Genomic DNA, 19,038 nt, shown 5'->3' on the forward strand with positions numbered 1-19,038 from the left:
AAGTGGTCATGGCATTAGATGTTTCTAACTACAGCACATTGTACTAATCTTTGTAGGAAGGGGATTACACTATCACAACAATACCATGTCCTGCTTACATAACAGAGGGCTCTACTCTCATCCTGATGTTTTGGAGGTGTCAGTGTCAATTTAAAAGTTCAAGAGCCTGGGCCCATGAGAGGTATCGGTGAGAAATCTGTATGGCAGGGAAGTGATGAGTAGACTATAAGAAGAGCGATATGGAACAGAGTAGCGAGGGGGGGGGGGGGGGGAAGGAGGAGGGTTGGGTTGGGTTGAAGGCTCTGGTCATGGATGACTCGATTGTCAGTCATGTGGGAAAAGTGTGTGGAGGAAAGGGACCCAGGGTAGTGCATTATCCAGGAACCAGGTTAAGGCAGATGTTGAGAAAAATAGAAGAGAGGGATGAGGGTAAGGAGGTGGTAATTTTCTACATTGGTACCAATAACGTAAGGCAAGCAGGAATAAGTACTAACATAGTTCGGATGTGTGGGATCTGGTTACTGCAGCACGGAAGAAGTTTAAGGAAGCAGAGATTATCAGTGAGATACTGACTGGAGGGTAATTAGGGATTTAAATGAGACTATGAAATGGCTGTGTGGGAAACTGGAAGCGAGATTTGTAGATCCTAATGAGTAGGCAAGAGATAGGACTCAAGATAGCCTTCACATGACCTGCAGTGGTACATGTAAGTTAGGAACTTTGTTTAGAAGGATTGTAAGGAAGTACATTTCAGAGAAATAGGGTGGACTAGGGTGTGGTAATAAGGGTACAGGGATCTGGATGTCAAGTAGGGAAGACATAAAAATTTGAAGTGTTGAACTTCAGAAGTATTCAAAAGGAAGGAATAGAATTGAGTAATTTAATAGATATATACACTTACCAGATATTGTAATAGGAGTTAAGATCATGGCTGAGAAATGATCTCATGGAACTGGATTGTTTCACTTTACAAATAAAAAGTCTAATCTAATACAGGCTAGATGGTTGTTTTCTATTGAAAAGGAGGATTATATAAAACTTTTTATTTGTAAAGTGATAACTGCCAATATGGAATGAGATTTATAACATGTACTGGAGTGTTTATCGTAGAAACAGGATAGGAATGGTAGGAGGGGGAGTATTCATTCTGATGAAAGAATAACTTGTAAGTTACGAAAAAGTTAAAGATGACAAACATGAAATTCTACGTGTAAGGCTCATCTCTAAAGATGATGGACAACTTGAACGTTTCTGGAGTGTACACACCTAGAAAAGATGATGCAAACACTGATTCAGAATTATGTGGGAAACGATATGGAAAGGAATGTGATCGTACCAGGTGATCTCAAGGTAATGCAAATGACTGGAAACATGACCAACAAACGGTAAAATAAGTTAATCTAGGAAAGACAGTTGAATCAGAAAGTGATGGAACCAACTAGAGGCAAGGATATTCTGGACGTGGTGCGGGGAAAAAAAGAGATGAGCTCTATAGAGAAACTAAAGTAACGGATGGTATTAGGATCACGAAGCTGTTTTTGTCAAGTTAAAAATAAATGTGATGGAAAGGAAAGTAGTAAAAGTAGGACTATTGATCAGTATCATATGGCTGATAAGACAGTCATGAGGAAGTCTTTTATAAGCAATTACAATGGTGGGAAAAAAACATTTGTACACATTCTTAGAGTTTTCTAACTCGCTCAAGATTTGTTGTTGAAACAGAGCATATAGAGTACATGAAATGATTACATTTACAGATCAATAGCTCAAGCAGTATTGAGGTACCAGGTGTTGATCCATGCTGAAACACCCCTTTTAATTACTTTGTATCTCCTCCACAGGCGACAATGCAGGTGCTGATCTGGCATCCATTCTACCATACAGATGGCAAATACTGTCTTGGGATACATTATTCCATGCCTGTTCGACCTGTTCACGTAGTTTTGCAAGAGTGTGGGTTGACGAGTTGCACGTATCAGTTGTCACGTCATATCCCACACGTGCTCAATGGGAGACAAGTCCGGGGATCGTGCTGGCCAGGGAAGTTGCTGCACGTCTTGTAGTGCACATATAACTTCACACGCATTGTGTGGGCGAGCATTATCCTGTCGGAACAACACATTACCCTCCTTTTGCAAGAATGGCAAAAAAAGGGGTCTTACAACATTCTGCACGTGTCGAGCGCTGGTCAGCGTTTCCTCCACAAACACCAAAGGTGAACGAGAGTTGCAGTTCATTGCACCCCAACAATAAGAGCTGGGGTGGCGCCAGTATGTCTTGCACGAATGCACTCTACGAGACAGCGCTCACCAGGTCTACGTCGTAGCGCTTGCATGCAGGCAGAATCTGCTTTAATCGCTGAATACCATGGCCCACAATTCCATCTTCCAAGTGATCCTCTGACTGCACCAGTCGAGCTGTGCACATCGATGCTGTAGTGAGAGTGGAAGGCGGGCTAGAGGTGTGCATGCCTGTAGTCCCACTGCTAGTAACCAGGTGGCAACAGTTCGTGTTGACACTGCTGGGCTTACAAACTCTCTTATCTGTACTGTGGTAGCTATACGATCTGCCAGTGCTGCCCTTACAATACGACTATCTTGGCGGAAGTCTGTGCTGCGTGGACGTCCAGAAACTCGTCTATGGGTGTGAGAAAGTTCATGTGACCATTACAATCAGCATCGTTGCACAACTGACACAGCACGTCCAACTTGTGTGGCAATTCTCCGAAAGGACCATCCCGCGCCACTCGGAAGGCCACAATACTTACTTGATAACTGTTTGCATGAAGGAACTATTCCAAATAAATGGAGAGTCGCTATAGTAGCCCTCTGTGTATAATGGAAAGGGTGGCAACCATAAAGCCGAAGATTACAACCAGTCAGTTTGACGTGTTTCATGAAAACATTGGCAAAGCATTATTTCTGATTATATTAGATATGTTTGCAACATTGATAACTGGTTCGACAGAAGGCTATTCGAGTTTAAGAAAGGTTATTTCAATGAAGCCCAACTTGTAAATAATAATAATAATAATAATAATAATAATAATAATAATCGCATGGCCTTAGCTACCATGTGGAAGCATTTCGATTTGATGCTGTCTGCTCGTCAATTTCAACGTTCCGTTTTACTCTAGGCCTACTAGATGGCAGGCAGAGTAAATTGAAACTCTCTTGGGTGTCGATGGCAGAGATTTAATTAATTTTGTCGGGTAAACACCAAGTGTGTCACCAGTGATCTTTTATATGCCGACATCGTACAACATGGAGTGTCAAATGGTCTTTTTCCGTACTTCAAAAATCCGACTACCTCGGTCGGGTTTGAACCCACCATCTTGGGATCCGGAGGCCAACACTCTACCACTGATCCACAGAGGCAGCTTAAAACCCATGTCCTCATACAGAGACGATGCAGATCTTTTTTTCAGGCACACCCCCAACGGAGGTGAGCTGCTTGCACCATTTCAACCGCATACCAGCTCTCCTGCCATTCTTAAATTTCTGGCCCAACTTGTAGGATTCCAGCAATATATAGCAGATATCCTAGATTCGAGACGTCAAATGGATTGTGTCGTGATTGAGCTATTTGACAGGGTAATCATGGGAGAGTAAATGAGTGCAACTGGACTAGACAAGAGAGTGACAGAATGGGTGGCTATATTTCTAGAAAATAGAACTCAGAAAATTAGAGTACGTGAAGCATTATCTGATCGAGTAATCATTAACAGGGGAACTCCTCAATGCAATATTATTGGACCTTTGTTTTCTTATACATATGAATGAGTAAAGAACTGGAATCAGGGTTAAGGCTTTTTGCTGATGATGTTATACTCTATAGAGTAATAAAACCAAACCCAATCCCCATGGCACTACAGCCCTTGAAGGGCCTTGGCCTACCAAGCGACCACTGCTCAGCCCGAAGGCCTGCAGATTACGAGGTGTTGTGTGGTCAGTACGACCTCTTGGCCATTATTCTTGGCTTTCTAGACTGGGGCCGCTACCTCACCGTCAGATAGCTCCTCAATTCTAATCACGTAGGCTGAGTGGACCTCAAACCGCCCCTCAGGTCCAGGTAAAAATCCCTGACCTGGCCGGGAATCGAACCCGGGGCCTCCGGGAAAGAGGCAGGCACGCTACCCCTACACCGTGGGGCTGGCCACCTATAGAGTAATAAATAAGTTAAAATAAATAAATTAAAAGATTGTGAACAACTGCAGGAAGACCTCGACAATGTTGTAAGATGGACAGCAGACAACGGTATGATGATAAACGGAGTTGAAAGTAAAGTTGTGCATTTCATTAATAGGAAAAGTCTTCTGTTTTAATTACTGCGTTGATGGGGTAAAAGTTCCTCATGTGGATCACTAAGCACCTAGGTATTATAAGGAAAGGTCTTCATTGGAGTAATCACATAAACTGTATTGTAAATAAAGGGTTCAGATCTCTCCACATGGTTGTAAGAGTATTTTGGGGTTGTAGTAAGGATGTAAAAGGGCATATATGTCTCTGGTAAGACCCCAACTAGACTATGGTTCCAGTGTATGGAACCCTCACCAGGATTACTTGATTCGAGAACTGGAAAAAAATCCATAGAAAAGCATCTGTTCTGAGTGATTTCCGACAAAAGAGTAGAGTTACGAAAATATTGCAAGGTTTGGGAGAAAGAAGACGAGCTGCTCGACTAAGTGATATGTTCATTTCAGTGTTGACTCAGGACAAACAGTGCTGCTTTTCTTTGGATCTTTTCCAGTAATTTATCAAGTAATCTTGATGTAGGTTCCCATACACTGGAACCATACTCTACTTGGGGTCTTACCAGAGACTTACATTGTACACTCTCTCCTTTACATCCTGTACATCTGCCACACAATGAATGATAATTTTGTGTTCAAAATCCAACATTTCCAACTTTGTGTTCTGTTGGTTTTACGTACTTGAGAGCTGTTTTCCTTTGTATATACCCTTCGTAATGTATACTGTAACTATATACATATACCAAAATAAGAAAGTGCACTAAACCACAAAATTAAACTTTTAGCACTGTATTTTATCGCTACATCCGTTTTTGGAATTATCTTCTAACTTTACCCACAGGTTTAAGATAATGCAAGTCTTTTTCAGGTAAACCACAATCTACCCAATTTCCATGATTTTCCCATAACAAAACTGTGGATAAAGCTATCATGTTTATTTTGGGTCTGGACAAGACAGCCCCCTACAGCTGCACATTAGCTTAAATGAAAGATATAATGATAAAAAATAATTACAACAGCTGTCTGTGGATCCACAATTCTCATGACAACTTGAGCTTGCAGAAGAGCGTATGCCAACTGAGGATTCTGAAGCAACATCTGTCGAGCTTCACTGGGGTTGTTCTGAACACAGAGTTTCATCTGTTTCATAAGTTCAAACATTTGCTCTGGAGGAAGTGATGCTACTGCTTTACTGATGGCTTCAGGAGCTTTATCAGCCTGCACTGCCTCTCCATATGGATTTTCTACCACTGGACCCTGTAACAAACCTGAAGAAAAGAAATTATCACTTTTATTATACAGAGCTTACAGCTCTGAAAAGATATGAGAGGAAATGCTATCATAATATGTGCTGTAACTAGCCTTCTTGTTTAGGACACTCAACATACCTTAGTGCTAAGTTTAATGGATTGACACAGTAATTCACTCAGTAAATGCAACTGGGCAAGAATAGACTTGCTTACGAATTACCACACTGAATAATGGGCATATATGCCACTTTTAAGATCCCAATATGAAAAACTAAACAAATAAACAGTAAGAAAATCTACTTTATTAAACATTATTAGGAGTGGGTATGATATCCAAACAACTGATTCACTGTAAGTAGGCATACATACAATATTCTTCACTGGAGATGCCCAGCTCAATAATAACTGTATTGTAACTACAAATAACAGGTTATTCAATACTATTAAAGCACTCTTTACAGGACAAAGAAAACTATATAGAAGATGTAATCCATATAGCCCATAACCAGAAAGACCGGAAAACTACCAAATTTGTAGGAATTTTTCAGAATTTTAAACTGCTCTCCTCAACAAATTACTTTATGCAGATATGATGTTCTTAGTTTGAGGGGATGAACTTACAACTGAATGACTGAAGATAATATTTCCTAAAGCAAGGAACCAATCACTCACTTTGCATCTCCATGCGAGATTTCTCAGTACAAGCGTTGTCAACTCTCAAGGTACGTCCACCTATTTCATAACCATTGAGATTTCTCATGGCACTTAAGGCGGTTTCTTGGTCCTTATACTCACAGAAGCCATATCCCTTCGGTTTTCCAGTTTCTCGATCATACACAAGTCTGAAATAAGATATGTTTGTTAGCAGGAACTGTATATGCTGCATGAAAAGAAAGTGAAATATTTTTTTAAGAGCAAATACAATATAAAGGCAAATCAAATTAATTATTATATTTTAACACATACAGCCCAATGGTGAACAACCATAGAGTTCCCAAAATTCCGCCACAACTTGTTTAAATAGATTAGATGCTATGTTTTCGTAATTAAAGGAGGTTATTGAATAACAGTTATTTACAAGCATTTTGTGCACCAATTTTTGTTATATCATGTACCACGCATGTTGTTGTTTAAGTCATCAGTCCCTAAGACTGATTTGATGCAGCTCTCCATGCCACCCTATCCTGTGCTAATGTTTTCATTTCTACATAACTGCTGCATCCTACATCTCCTCTAATCTGCCTCTCATATTCATACCTTGGTCTACCCCTACTGTTCTTACCGCCTACACTTCCCTCAAAACCAACTGCACAAATCCTGGGTGTCTTAAGATGTGTCCTAGCATGTGTGTCTTCTTCTGGTGAAATTTAGCCAAATCAATCTCCTCTCACCAATTCAATTATCTCTTCATTTGTGATCTGATCTATCCATCTTGCCTTCAGCATTCTTCTGTAACACCACATTTCAAAAGCTTCTATCCTCTTTCTTTCTGAACTAGTTATCGTCCATGTTTCACTTCCATACAATGCCACACACCAGACAAAAGTCTTCAAAAACACTTTTTAAATTCCTATATCAATGTTCGAAGTGAGCAAATTTCATTCCTGAAGAAAGACCTTCCTTGCTTGTGCTAGTCTGCATTTTCATTTTATGTCCTCCTTACTTCTGCCATCACTTGCAGTTGAAGGCAGGTGATGCAGGAAACATTAGATTACAGAAAAGTAGATGAGTGGTGTCGCTCCTGAAGTGGTACTAATCACAGGAACGTGAAAGTCGGCAACAATAGAGTTGCGAGTTTTGATTACAATAGCATACCCCCCCTTGCCTTCTACCAGTCACATTTCAGTTGGGAAGCGTTCATTATAATAGCAGGCCCCTTCCCTACTGCCAGTCAAAAGTGAGTTGTGATGTTTTTATTATAATGGCAGGCCTCCTTGCCTTCTGCCAGTCACAATTAAGATAGGAAGTTTTGATTATAATGGCAGAACGCCTTACCTACTGCCATTCACAGTATAGTTGGGATGCATTCATTATAATAGGAGGACCCGTTGCCCACTGTCAGTCACGATCAAACTGGGGTGTCTTCATTATAATGGTAGACTCAAGTTTCCTACTGCCAGTTAAAATGTAGTTGGAGTTTTCATTATAATTGCAGGACCCCTTTCCTACTGCCACTAACAGTCAAGTTTGATATTTTTCATTACCATGGCAGGGCCCTTTTCCTATTGCCAGTCACAGTTTAAGGATACTAATACATGGAACTTAATGTGAAGCAATCTGTACAAAAGTATAAAAATGAAAATAAGAGATGAATTAATGAGGCACTTCCTAGTATCCTACATTTTACTTGGTACCAGAAAAGTTGATGTCCTCAGAATTCCTAGAAAAATCAAAACTTCCCAGTATTCCCCATGGTAACCAGGCTGGGTGGGGTTTCAAAATTGGGGCTCAGCATAAGAACAAGTGTAAGAATTTCTTTCACCCAGTCGGATTTTTTTTCCAAAGCAATGACATAGCTTTCATGTGCTACGAGTTTCATGAAAGTCCAAATTAAGTTTTAACATGAAACCCAGAGAAATTGTTCAGGGAAATTTTAGAGATATTACGGATACTTCTGGAGAGCCTCCATGGCTCAGACAGCAGCACACTGGGCTCTCACTGCTGGGCTCCATGGTCCAAATCCCAGTCACTCCATGTGAGCTTTATGCTGGACAAAGCAGAGGGAGGACAGGTTTTTTCCTGGATACTCCAGTTTTCCCTTAATCTTTCATTCCAGCAACGCTCTCCAATATAATTTCATCTGTCAGTCATTAATCATTGCCCCCAGAGGAGTGCGACGGAATTCGGCAGCCGGCACAATTCCTGACCTCCCCACTCGATGAGGACTCCATTCATTCCATTCCTGACTCAGTCAAATTACTGTAAACAGGTTGTGAATTATCATTTTTACTAAAAGGAACTCAATGGGAAGTGATCTACGTGTAAAGGTTTAAAAATGAAAATACAGTAGACACGAATTAGTGAGGCATTTCCAAGCATCCTGCATACTTTTAACTTTGTACCAGTGAAGCTGACACCCTCAGTTTCTCTAGCCAAATCGAAAATCTCCAAAATTTCCCAAGGGTGCCAGGCTGCAGGGTTTCAAATTTGGAGTTCAGCATAAGTACAGAAATGTAAGCTTTTCTTTCACCCAGCCAGACCTTTTTCTTCAAAGCAATGACCTATAGTTTTTGTGAGGTTGAGTCCAAATTAATTTCTAACATCAAACCCCAAGAAAATGTCACATGACATTTTCGAGATATTAAGGAGGATAAATGGACGTTGATGTACATAAGGACATTTCGTTTATCATACGGTTCTTAGAAGAACCAGGTACATATAAATGTGAATATCAGCCCCCAAGGAGTGTGGAGAATTTTCTCGGAGTTTATGTTAAAACTTAATTTGGACTTTCAACTTTTACCCCAAGAAAACTATACGTGATAACTTTGGAAAAATATATCCGACTGCGTAAAAGAAATGCTTACAATTGCATTCTTATACTCGGCCCCAATTTTGAAACTCCCCAAGCCTGCTGGCCCCCTGGGGAATTTTGGGAACTGAAATACAATATAGCATAAGCTTGTCCAATGGTCCATTTTCACACAGTGATGAGCTACTGCATTGTATATATATACTGTATTTCATCAATATGCCCAGAATTCATCTTCCAAGCCTTCAATAGGCTGTGGAATGTGTTATTTTGTTAACTGACAACTGTCATTGAACTCCAATTTTCAGGTATAGGTTTAACCCGGCAACGCCGTGCGGTACCGTATAGTACCAGTGCGCCTTACTTCTGATTTTCTCATACTGATCCTTACTCGCGCCATAAATCTGGCAACTTCGCTTTACATTGTCAAGGAGATACTCTCTACAATGCCTAAAATCAACAAAAGGTTTTATTTGAGTATTTGTTTGCGGCAACAACTGCTTGTAATTTGAGATCGTGTCGAGAGGAATAAAAATGACTACCTGTCTAAAGTAAGTTGCTTTACTTTGTTTATAAATATTGAGAATACGATTTTGTATCATGTGATTTATTGTCTTGAAATATAAGTCCATGAATTGAAATAACAAGCAATTGGTCAGCATTCCTGTGTCAGCTGTTATGATACAAATTATTCCGTTGGTACCGTATGGTACCGCACGGCGCTTACCATGCCTCTCTGTTTACTTTCTCCTCCTTACTTCTAAGGGTAACAATTCATACTGTAGTTGCAAATAATGATTTATGTGTGTCATAAAAATCTATAATTGTACATTTTACTTTTAAAAATTAAACGGCATGACATACTGAACCACTGGAATCTAAGGTATTATCCGAGGAAGATGAAGGGGGTCTCGCAGATAATCTTACGGGAGGTCAATCACGGGTACCAGCAGAAATAGTGCTAAAGCAACAAATTCCGCACAGGAGTAGATAACCCATGTCCGATAATGATTCATGGCCCGGGAAGAGAGCGAAATCATCACCTCATCCACCAGATACCTGGATGGCGTATGGCCCAATTTCACTCCAATTCCCTAGTGCGAAATTTTCCACTTTTCGATATATGATGCCGACCGAAATATGAGGGTTTTCTTTACGATGAAATTATGAATTTCTTGTGCTCTGAAGTCAACAACTACCGGTATATGCTTTTTACAAACGAAAAATAACCCCGAAGAAATGAAAATTTCATCGGCATTTTCCTTCTAAGTAGCTATGTGTAAGTACCACAATCAGAAAAGGGTAGGTGCAAAATATTTATTACGACATATATATTTGGGTGGTATTTTAAGGTAAATAAATGCAGTTGTTTACACTTCTTAGTGTATCTGACACCTTGAGATTCAATGGCGTACATCACTATATCGCTCCGACAAACCAAAGCAGGAGTTGTGCGGCGAACGAATGCGAATTCCGCGGCCGCACAGAATGCGTCACATGTAGTGTGGGCGTTTGTGTAAACAGCATTTTGCCATTCTAAACTAGTGAAGAGTGGAAATGGGTGACTAAATAAGAAAAGCTGAAATAATATTACTCGTATTTCCTAAAGATATGTCACGTCTGAGCTAATGTTATATTTCGGAATTCCAAAGGGATATCACAAATAAACCTATAAACACCGTTTCTTCTTTTGTTTATTGCTCAGTAATTTGTAAGTGATATTCTGTAACAATATTAAGCATTCAGTTCCATGGTATTCTAAAGAGGTAACAATTTTTATGTTCCAACCAAAAGCTATGTCAAGCGCCGTGCGGTACCGTATGGTACCAGGCCCTCATTTAAAAACCAACGATTCAATTTTTAGAAAAATGACTTTTAAATGTTCTCTGATATGTGAATGCTGGGTATATTAAACAAAAATTTAAAAAAACGAAAATTGAAAACTCCGGCGTTCCCGGGTTAATGAGCTCATTTTCCCAGTTACCAAAATTCAAAGACTGCAGTCTACAAGGAATATACCGTCAGATGGCCAAGAGCTTGAACCTATCCTTAGTTTCAACTACAGCTCCACTTCCAGCACCAGCATGATTCTACACTATTTTTTTCCATCCAGGCAGCATTCCATCGTCCTTAAAAATCATTCTTTGAAAAAAAAAAATTCTACTGGTTTAACATCTCACTATAGCTCATTCCACGTTAAGAATAAATACGGTATTGCTCTTGCGGACCTACAAGGAGTGAAAACACTCCCTCTGAGACACCCATAATTTCTTGCGATTAAGGGATATTGTTCTGTACTTTGTAATGTATTATCAAAGACAGATAAAAAGGATGAAGCACAATGGCAGGAACATCCGTCGCTTTGTTGCCTTCCTTCATTTTCCTTCTGTGTTGCTCTCGTAGAAGCATCGTGTAATCCCTTGGTCTATGAACCGCTGGCAGCTCACTTCTGAAGTGAAGTCAACTACCGTATTTATTTGTTGCGTGTGTATTTTTTAGGCCTTAAATCAGCAAGTACTTGTGTTGATTGAGAGTTGGTGTAACTTCTATTGCATAGCATTTGTGTGATTTCTATTATTTTCATACTGCACAGAAGTTGTTACTGAAGATTTTGGTGTTGTTGTATACAGCCATACGTCATGGCATAACTTGTACTAATAAAAAAAATTGCCGTGTGTTTTATTTGTGCCTGGTTTTGCTATTTAGCTGTTCTTCCTTAAGCGCATTTTAATTTTATCACTTTTTCACAACCGCATTTCATTTTTACTATTCTTTTTGTGAGCAGCACAGTAGTACCCCGCGTTGCCTGGGGAAATTTATTAAATGCATCCCTCACCCGTCGAGCCCATAAAACATATTTTTTCTATTTTCTGCCCCAATTTGCCTTACACTTCAATGCTGAGGTTTTTTACGTGCCGTAGTTTACCTCCGATTCTGTTCAAATCAAAAATACCCATTAGTTCATAAAAATAATTTGCAGCTTAGTATCTTCTGCTTTTTTATTTTTAAAATAAATACTGAATTTCACAAATTTGTGTGCAGCCATTTACCCGTGATGTTGTTGAGCAGAGCCGTTCAACATGGCAACCCTGTTGTCATAAGAGCAATACTGTTTTCTTGACAAGGAATAAATTAGATAACACATCAAAGGATGGGAAAGGACTAAGATTGGGAAGGTAGCGTCCATGGTCTTAACTGAATGCTGGTGTGAAAAGGAGAAACCATCTTCAGAGCTGCTGACGACAGGATTTGACCCCACCATCTCCCAAATGAGCTAATATCTTTAAAAATATAACAGCTCTAATATGGTAATTTTATTTCAAATTTAGCGACATAATATTCAAATTCTGTTTTATAGGAATGTCAAGAGACTTGAAGATAAGTTTCTTTTTTTAGTTATCCACAAACTGGAACTAAGATTGTTCGAATTAACCAAGTTCAAGATATTTTTCACAAAATGTCTTCTTTTATGAAGCAAGCTGAAGTTATGTAATGTTAACAGGTGTTGATCGCTATTATTTGAAATAGAATATCAGCATCCTGGCAACATAACGTTAACTGCCAACAGACATATTCTTTTATGTTTGTGGACATACTGAATATTAAAAATGAGCACCACAACCTTGTACTAAGGAAAACATTCTGTGATGCTTACTACCGTGATTTCGGAATAACAGTTAGAAATCAAGATGTTCTTTGGAATCCTCATCTTGCGGTAGCGTTGTCTACAAGAGTGTATCCATTTTACTATTCCCTAAATTTGGAATGTGTGTATAAAAATATAATGAGTCAATCTTTTATGGTCGATTACACATTATAAAAGTACCAAAATCCAGGAACTCTGTTGCATGTCATAGCATAAACTTGTCCAATAGTCCATTTTCACACAGTGATGAGTTACAAAATTCTCTCGCCACCAAACTCTGCTACACTGGAAGATGTAATAATAAATGCAAGGGACTGCAATGACACCACCCAGCATTAATAGTGAGAGGATTTCAAGGAAACCACATTTCTTTACTCAACTGGAATCGGATGACCTTATTAAGGAGCTTGAACTAACCAAATCAAGGTAGATATCGTGGCATATACTGGTAACTTGTTTGATAAATTTTTGGCATGCTGCTACCAAACGAAAGGAACTTTGTTATTGTTGCAATGTTACTGTCTCTTTGACAGTATACAGATTTCTCTTGAACAAAACCAATGGCCTCTTTTTGTATACAGCTCAAGTTTCAGAGCTGTTCTACCACATGATGGGAACATAAAGGGAGTATAGTTTGTTTAAGACTTCCCACTTCTGTTCACAGGCCGTGGGAATCCCTAAGCGGATGCCATATAGCTTGTGTCAAGCCTGGCATGATGAGAAATGTTGAACCACTTAATTTCTTGTTTCAATTTAATTGATAGCTGAGGCAGCAGATGTTTAGCTCCATTTTGCTAGTAATGAGGTGTCTTTTAAGGTTATTATTGCGATGGTTATGTACACTACAGTGCAGAGAATATGTCTGATCGAGTGTTATTTGCACAAGAAGAAGAAACCAGTTAAAAAGTGCCTTCGAAAATCCCATACAGTTTTCCGGTTCTACAGTACCATCAAAACAGTACGTGCATCAACTTGATCACAAGTGGCGTAGTACTGGTTCCATTACAATTAAGAAAAACAGTGAAGAACAGCTCTCACACAAGAGAAGTTAGAAGACATACAGGCAAGAATGCAAGTCAGGCCACATAAAACGCTTCAGAGAGTAGCTCAGGAAATGGGTATTTCACATTCATCAGCATGTAATGCAACAAAATTATTACTTTTACAGTCTTACCGGACTCATTCAGTCTATAACATACAGCCTACAAATTTCATTGCAAGAATAAGATTTTGCAACTTGCTCATGAATAGTGTCCATGATGGTATCGTGGATCCGAACTTTCATTTTATGAGTGACAAAGCATGGTTTAATTTGAGTGGACATGTCAATTCACAGAAGAATAGGATCTGGGATACAGAAGACCTGCACATTTCACAGCCAAATCTCTGCACGACATGAAGGTGGATGTATGATGCGTAAATTAAACAGTCCCATATTTTTTTAGAACGCAATTACTTCCGACAGTTATATTCACAACATTCGTGAACCATTTTTTGCAGAACTGAACTGAAAAAGGCACGGCTATTTCCAGCAGAATGGTGCGATGGCTCATATGGCACACAGTTCTATGTGACGGTTGCAGGAAGTGTTTAATGATGATCAGATCATCAGTAAAGGCCTATGGTCCCCTCACTCGCCTGATTTTAAGCACCTGCAACTTTCATCTATGGGGAATTCTCAAAGGAAAAGTTTACAGGAATAATCCTCAAACTGCAGAAGAATTAAAATTCGAAATTAGGAACATTGTCTATTCCATCAGTGTCTATGAACTGCAAAGTATGTTCCAAATACTCATTACAAGATGTGAAGCTTGCATCGCACCTCAGGGAGATCACTTTCAAATCTTTCTCCCTCTTTCCTAGAGTTTATCCCAAAGTATGGCGTCCGCTGTTTTGCTACATCTCCTCCATTTCGTCCTATTGCCGACATCTTCAGGTTTTAAACCAATATAGTGCGTGTCGTTAATATTGTCAGTCCACCGCTTTAAGGGCATTCCATGTGGTCGTATTCCTTCCGGATCAACTTGGAGAGCTGTTTTAGCAACTGAGCCGTCCTGCCCTCTCATAACGACTGTACCAGCAGAGATGCGCCTCCCTCACTTTCTGCACAATTGGAGCAACGCCAAGCCTTTGTCAAACAACTGCATTTCTTATGTGGTCACATCGAGTCGGTCAAAGTATCTACATTTCCATTGTATGAAGAGTCTGCTCATGCTTTTTTGTCATTGCACGACATTCTGCCCCATAAATAGCTGCTGGGCGTACCACGGTCTTATAAATATTTGCCTTTAGATGGTGAGGCATCTTTTTGTCGCACAGGACTCCGGTGACTTGTCTCCACTTGAACCAAGCTGCACTTACCTGTGCTCAGGTATCAAAAGTGGGATCACAGTTCGAAGGACTCAGCTAATTTGTGTCTGGCGTTGGAGTCCAAGGCGTGTTTGTTGGGCAAGTACCACATCATCAGCATAAAGAAGGGTCCAGAGAATGCGATGTCTGTACGTCAGTCATAGGTGTATCCAAGCAGAGGATGAATAATAATGGTGATAGAGCTGAGCCCTGATGTACACCCATGGTGATATCAAAAGGCGGGGAGATTCCAGCTGGATTCCGGACCACACTAGTTGTATTGTGATATGTAAGTTGTACCCAGCTTACATAGGCTTCCGGGACTTCATGCTTATGAAGAGCTCGCCAGATGAGGTCATGTGGGACTCTGTCAAATGCTTTTTCTATGCCCAGAAATCCCATGCGTACACTCTTCGGCCTCTCCCTATGTTTTTCCATCGACAGACATGTGGCATGGATGGCATCGATGGTGCTGCATCCCTTAACAAAACCACACTGGCTGAATGTTACTGTGACAATGTTTCTGAGCCTGCTGTCCAGCACTCGTTCGAATATCTTCAGTGTATGGCAGAGGAGCCTTAATATGTTCAGCAGTCGCTCACGTCTCCTTTACTGTTCCAGACTGGAACTGTTATGCTAGTTGTCCATGCAAGGGGAAGTTTGTTCTTGATGATGATCAGGTTGAAGAGTGTGGCAAGGAATTCTGCCGCAGGCTTGCCAAGCATTTTCCAGATTTCTGCTGGTATGTCATCTGGGCCAGCTGCTTTTCCATTCTTCATCTTCTTTACAGCAATCATTACTTCTTCTTCTGCCATAATCAAAGGCACGAGTCCATAGACGGGATCAGAACTTCAAATCAGCGGATGATCAAATTCTTTGTTGCTGATGTCTGCAAAATAGTCTGACCATCATTGAAGGATATCTTGTTGGTCTTTTAGTAATTTGTTGTCAGCTCTCTCAATATGCATGACATATCCAGTGTCCTGGGTTGAACAGTTACTGGACTTCGCAAGGCGATAAACGTTACTGGTGTGTCAAGCTGGTCGCACAGATCCTGGTAACAACGATCTTTTGCAGCAGCCACTGCTCTTTTCGCTGCTGATTTCAGCACTTTACATCTCTGAAGGTCAGTACCCAGGCGTGTCTTCCACCAAGCCATAAAGGCTACATTTTTCCCCTTGATAACTTGTATTCCTTTCGGTATTCAGTAATTAACAGGTGTTGTAGGATAAAAATAGAGTTTGACTAAGTAGTATTGTAGTGTAGTCGTATATTAATAACCTTATTGTCGTACGATCTTTGAGTACTATCCCAGACAATATATCCCTCCGTTCATTTTTTTTTTGCACATAAATTATTTTTCCTTTCCCCCCCCCCCCCCCCCCGTAAAGAATGGCTAAGGAGTGCAAGTGTAGGGACTGTGGGTGTGGCGAGGCATTGAGGGGTATGAGGGAGGAGATGGAGAGTTTGAGGGAGATAATTAGGATTCTCACAGAAGACAGGGAGGAAGATAGGCCTCCCTCAAACAAGGTACAGGTGTACAAGAGGGAGAGGAAGGAATTGTAGAAGACAGGTGATCTAATGTTCTAAGGGGAAGGAGATTGCAGGCTAAGGGCTCTATTCAGGATCAAAATTCAGGTCAGGTGTCTGTGCAAAATCAGTATACGAGCCACTCCAGGTACAGCAACAGAGGGAAGATGAGGAACAGGGAACTGTTGCTGAGATGTGTGGAAGTAGGAGGAAGGGAAAAGGTAGGAAAGGGAAATGTAGAGCAGAGGATAGGAAAAGACAGGTGGAACAGGGTCAAGGGAAGGAGAAAAGGGAAGAGGAAGTAGCTTCTGCAGCTATCAGGAAAGATAGGGCTGACCAGGAGGGGAGGGGATCAAATGAGGCGGGTAGGGTTGAGGCTCTGGTCATGGGGGATTCCATCGTTAGACATGTGGGGAAAGTGTGTGGAGGAAAGGGAATCAGGGTAGAGTGTTATCCAGGAATTAGGTTGAGGCAGATGTTGAGGAAAGTAGAAGAGAGCGAGGAGGGGAAGGGGAAGGTGGTATTGTTTCACGTTGGTACCAACAACGTAAGGCAAGCTGATATAAGTACCAACATAGTTGAGGCTGTGTGGGATCTGGTAAATGCAGCACGGATGAAATTTAAGAAAGCAGAGATTGTTATCAGTGGAATTCTGTGTAGGAGGGATACTGACTAGAGGGTGATTGAGGATTTAAATGACACTATGGAGTGGGTATGTGGGAAGCTGGGAGTGAAATTTCTAGATCCTAATGGGTGGGTAGGAGATAGGGATCTGCACTCAGATGGCCTTCACTTAAACCGCAGTGGTACGTATAAGTTAGGAAATTTGTTAGGAAGGGTAATAGGGAGATACATTCAGGGAAACAAGGTTGTCTAGGGAGCGGTGATAACGGTACAGAGATCTGGAAGTCAAGCAGGGATGACAGCAAAATGTTAGTGTTGAACTGTAGAAGTATTGTAAAGAAAGGAATAGAATTAATTTAATAGATATATATTTACCAGATATTGTAATAGGAGTTGAATTATGGCTGAGAAATGATATAATGGATGCAGAAATTATCTCACGGAACTGGAGAGTGTATCGTAGAGATAGGATAGGAGTGGTGGGAGGTGGAGTATTCATTCTGGTGAAAGAAGAAATTGTAAGCTACGAAAAAGTTAAGGATGAAAAACATGAAATTCTGGGTGTAAGGCTCATTTCTAAAGATAATAGGCAACTTGATGTCTTTGGAGTGTACAGACCAGAAAAGGGTAGAGCTGACATAGATTCAGAATTATTTGATAAGATAATCAGCTATGTGGGAAACAACATGGAAAGGAATGCGAGTGTAATGGAGGATCTGAATTTACCAAATGTCAGTTGGGAAGGAAATGCGAATGACAGGAAGCATGACCAACAAATGGCAAATAAGCTAATATGGGAAGGACAGCTGCAAATGATGGAACCAACTAGAGGGAAAAATATCCTGGACGTGGTGCTTGTAAAACAAGATGAGCTCTAAAGAGAAACCGAAGTAATAGATGGTACTAGTGATCATGAAGCTGTTTTTGTCGTATTTAAAAATAAATGTGATAGAAAGGAAGGTCTTAAAAGTAGGACTATTAGGCAGTACCACATGACTAATAAAGCAGGCATGAGGGAGTTTTGAAAAAGTAACTCTGATCGGTGGAAAACCGTAAATAAAAATGTAAACAGACTGTAGGATGGGTAAAGCAATTGTTGAGGAATGTGAAAACAGGTTTGTACCTTTATAGGTGCTAAGAAATGGTAAAGACCCACCTTATTATAATAGAGAAATAAAGAGACTAAGAAGGAGATGCAGATTTTAGAATCAGAAATGGCTATGGAAGTAAGGAGAATTTGAAGGAACTTACAAGAAAATTGAATCTAGCAAGGAAGGCAGCTAAGAATAACATGATGGCAAGCATAATTGGCAGTTATACAAATTTTAGTGATAAATGGAAGGGTATGTATAGGTATTTTAAGGCAGAAACAGGTTCCAAGAAGGACATTCCAGGAGTAATTAATGAACAAGGGGAGTGTGTATGTGAGGATCTTCAAAAGGCAGAAGTATTCAGTCAGCAGTATGCAAAGATTGTTGGTTCTAAGGATAATGTCCAGATAGAGGAGGAGACTAATGCTAAAGAAGTCTTAAAATTTACGTATGATAACAATGACATTTACAATAAGATACAAAAGTTGAAAACTAGAAAAGCTGCTGGAATTGATAAGATTTCTGGGAATAAACTAAAGACACTGGGTTGGGATATAGTACCATATCTGAAGTACTTATTTGATTATTGTTTGCCTGAAGGAGCTATACCAAATGAATGGTGAGTTGCTATAGTAGCCCCTGTGTATAAAGGAAAGGGTGATAAGACTTAAAGCTGAATATTACAGGCCAGTAAGTTTGATATGCATTGCATGTAAGCTTTGGGAAGGCATTCTTTCTGATTATATTAGATATGTTTGTGAAATTAATAACTAGTTCAATAGAAGGCAGTTCGGTTTTAGGAAAGTTTATTCCACTGAAGCTCA

The 19,038-nt window shown here is 40.1% G+C and overlaps 1 protein-coding gene across 3 annotated transcripts in view; it reads right to left on the minus strand.

Moving 5' to 3' along the window:
* Window positions 1–19,038, minus strand: part of CstF64 (cleavage stimulation factor subunit 2 CstF64) — a 44,688-nt gene that overhangs the window by 1,938 nt on the left and 23,712 nt on the right. For all 3 annotated transcript variants that reach the window (XM_067138018.2, XM_067138016.2, XM_067138017.2), the window contains exons 3-4: window positions 6,175–6,344; window positions 5,267–5,520 (exon numbers count right to left, since the gene is read on the minus strand). In XM_067138018.2, the coding sequence (XP_066994119.2) occupies window positions 5,267–5,520; window positions 6,175–6,344 (424 nt within the window). The remainder of the gene's footprint in view (window positions 1–5,266; window positions 5,521–6,174; window positions 6,345–19,038) is intronic.

This window comes from Anabrus simplex, chromosome 1 (assembly GCF_040414725.1).
Source record: "Anabrus simplex isolate iqAnaSimp1 chromosome 1, ASM4041472v1, whole genome shotgun sequence".
Lineage (NCBI taxonomy): Eukaryota > Metazoa > Arthropoda > Insecta > Orthoptera > Tettigoniidae > Anabrus > Anabrus simplex.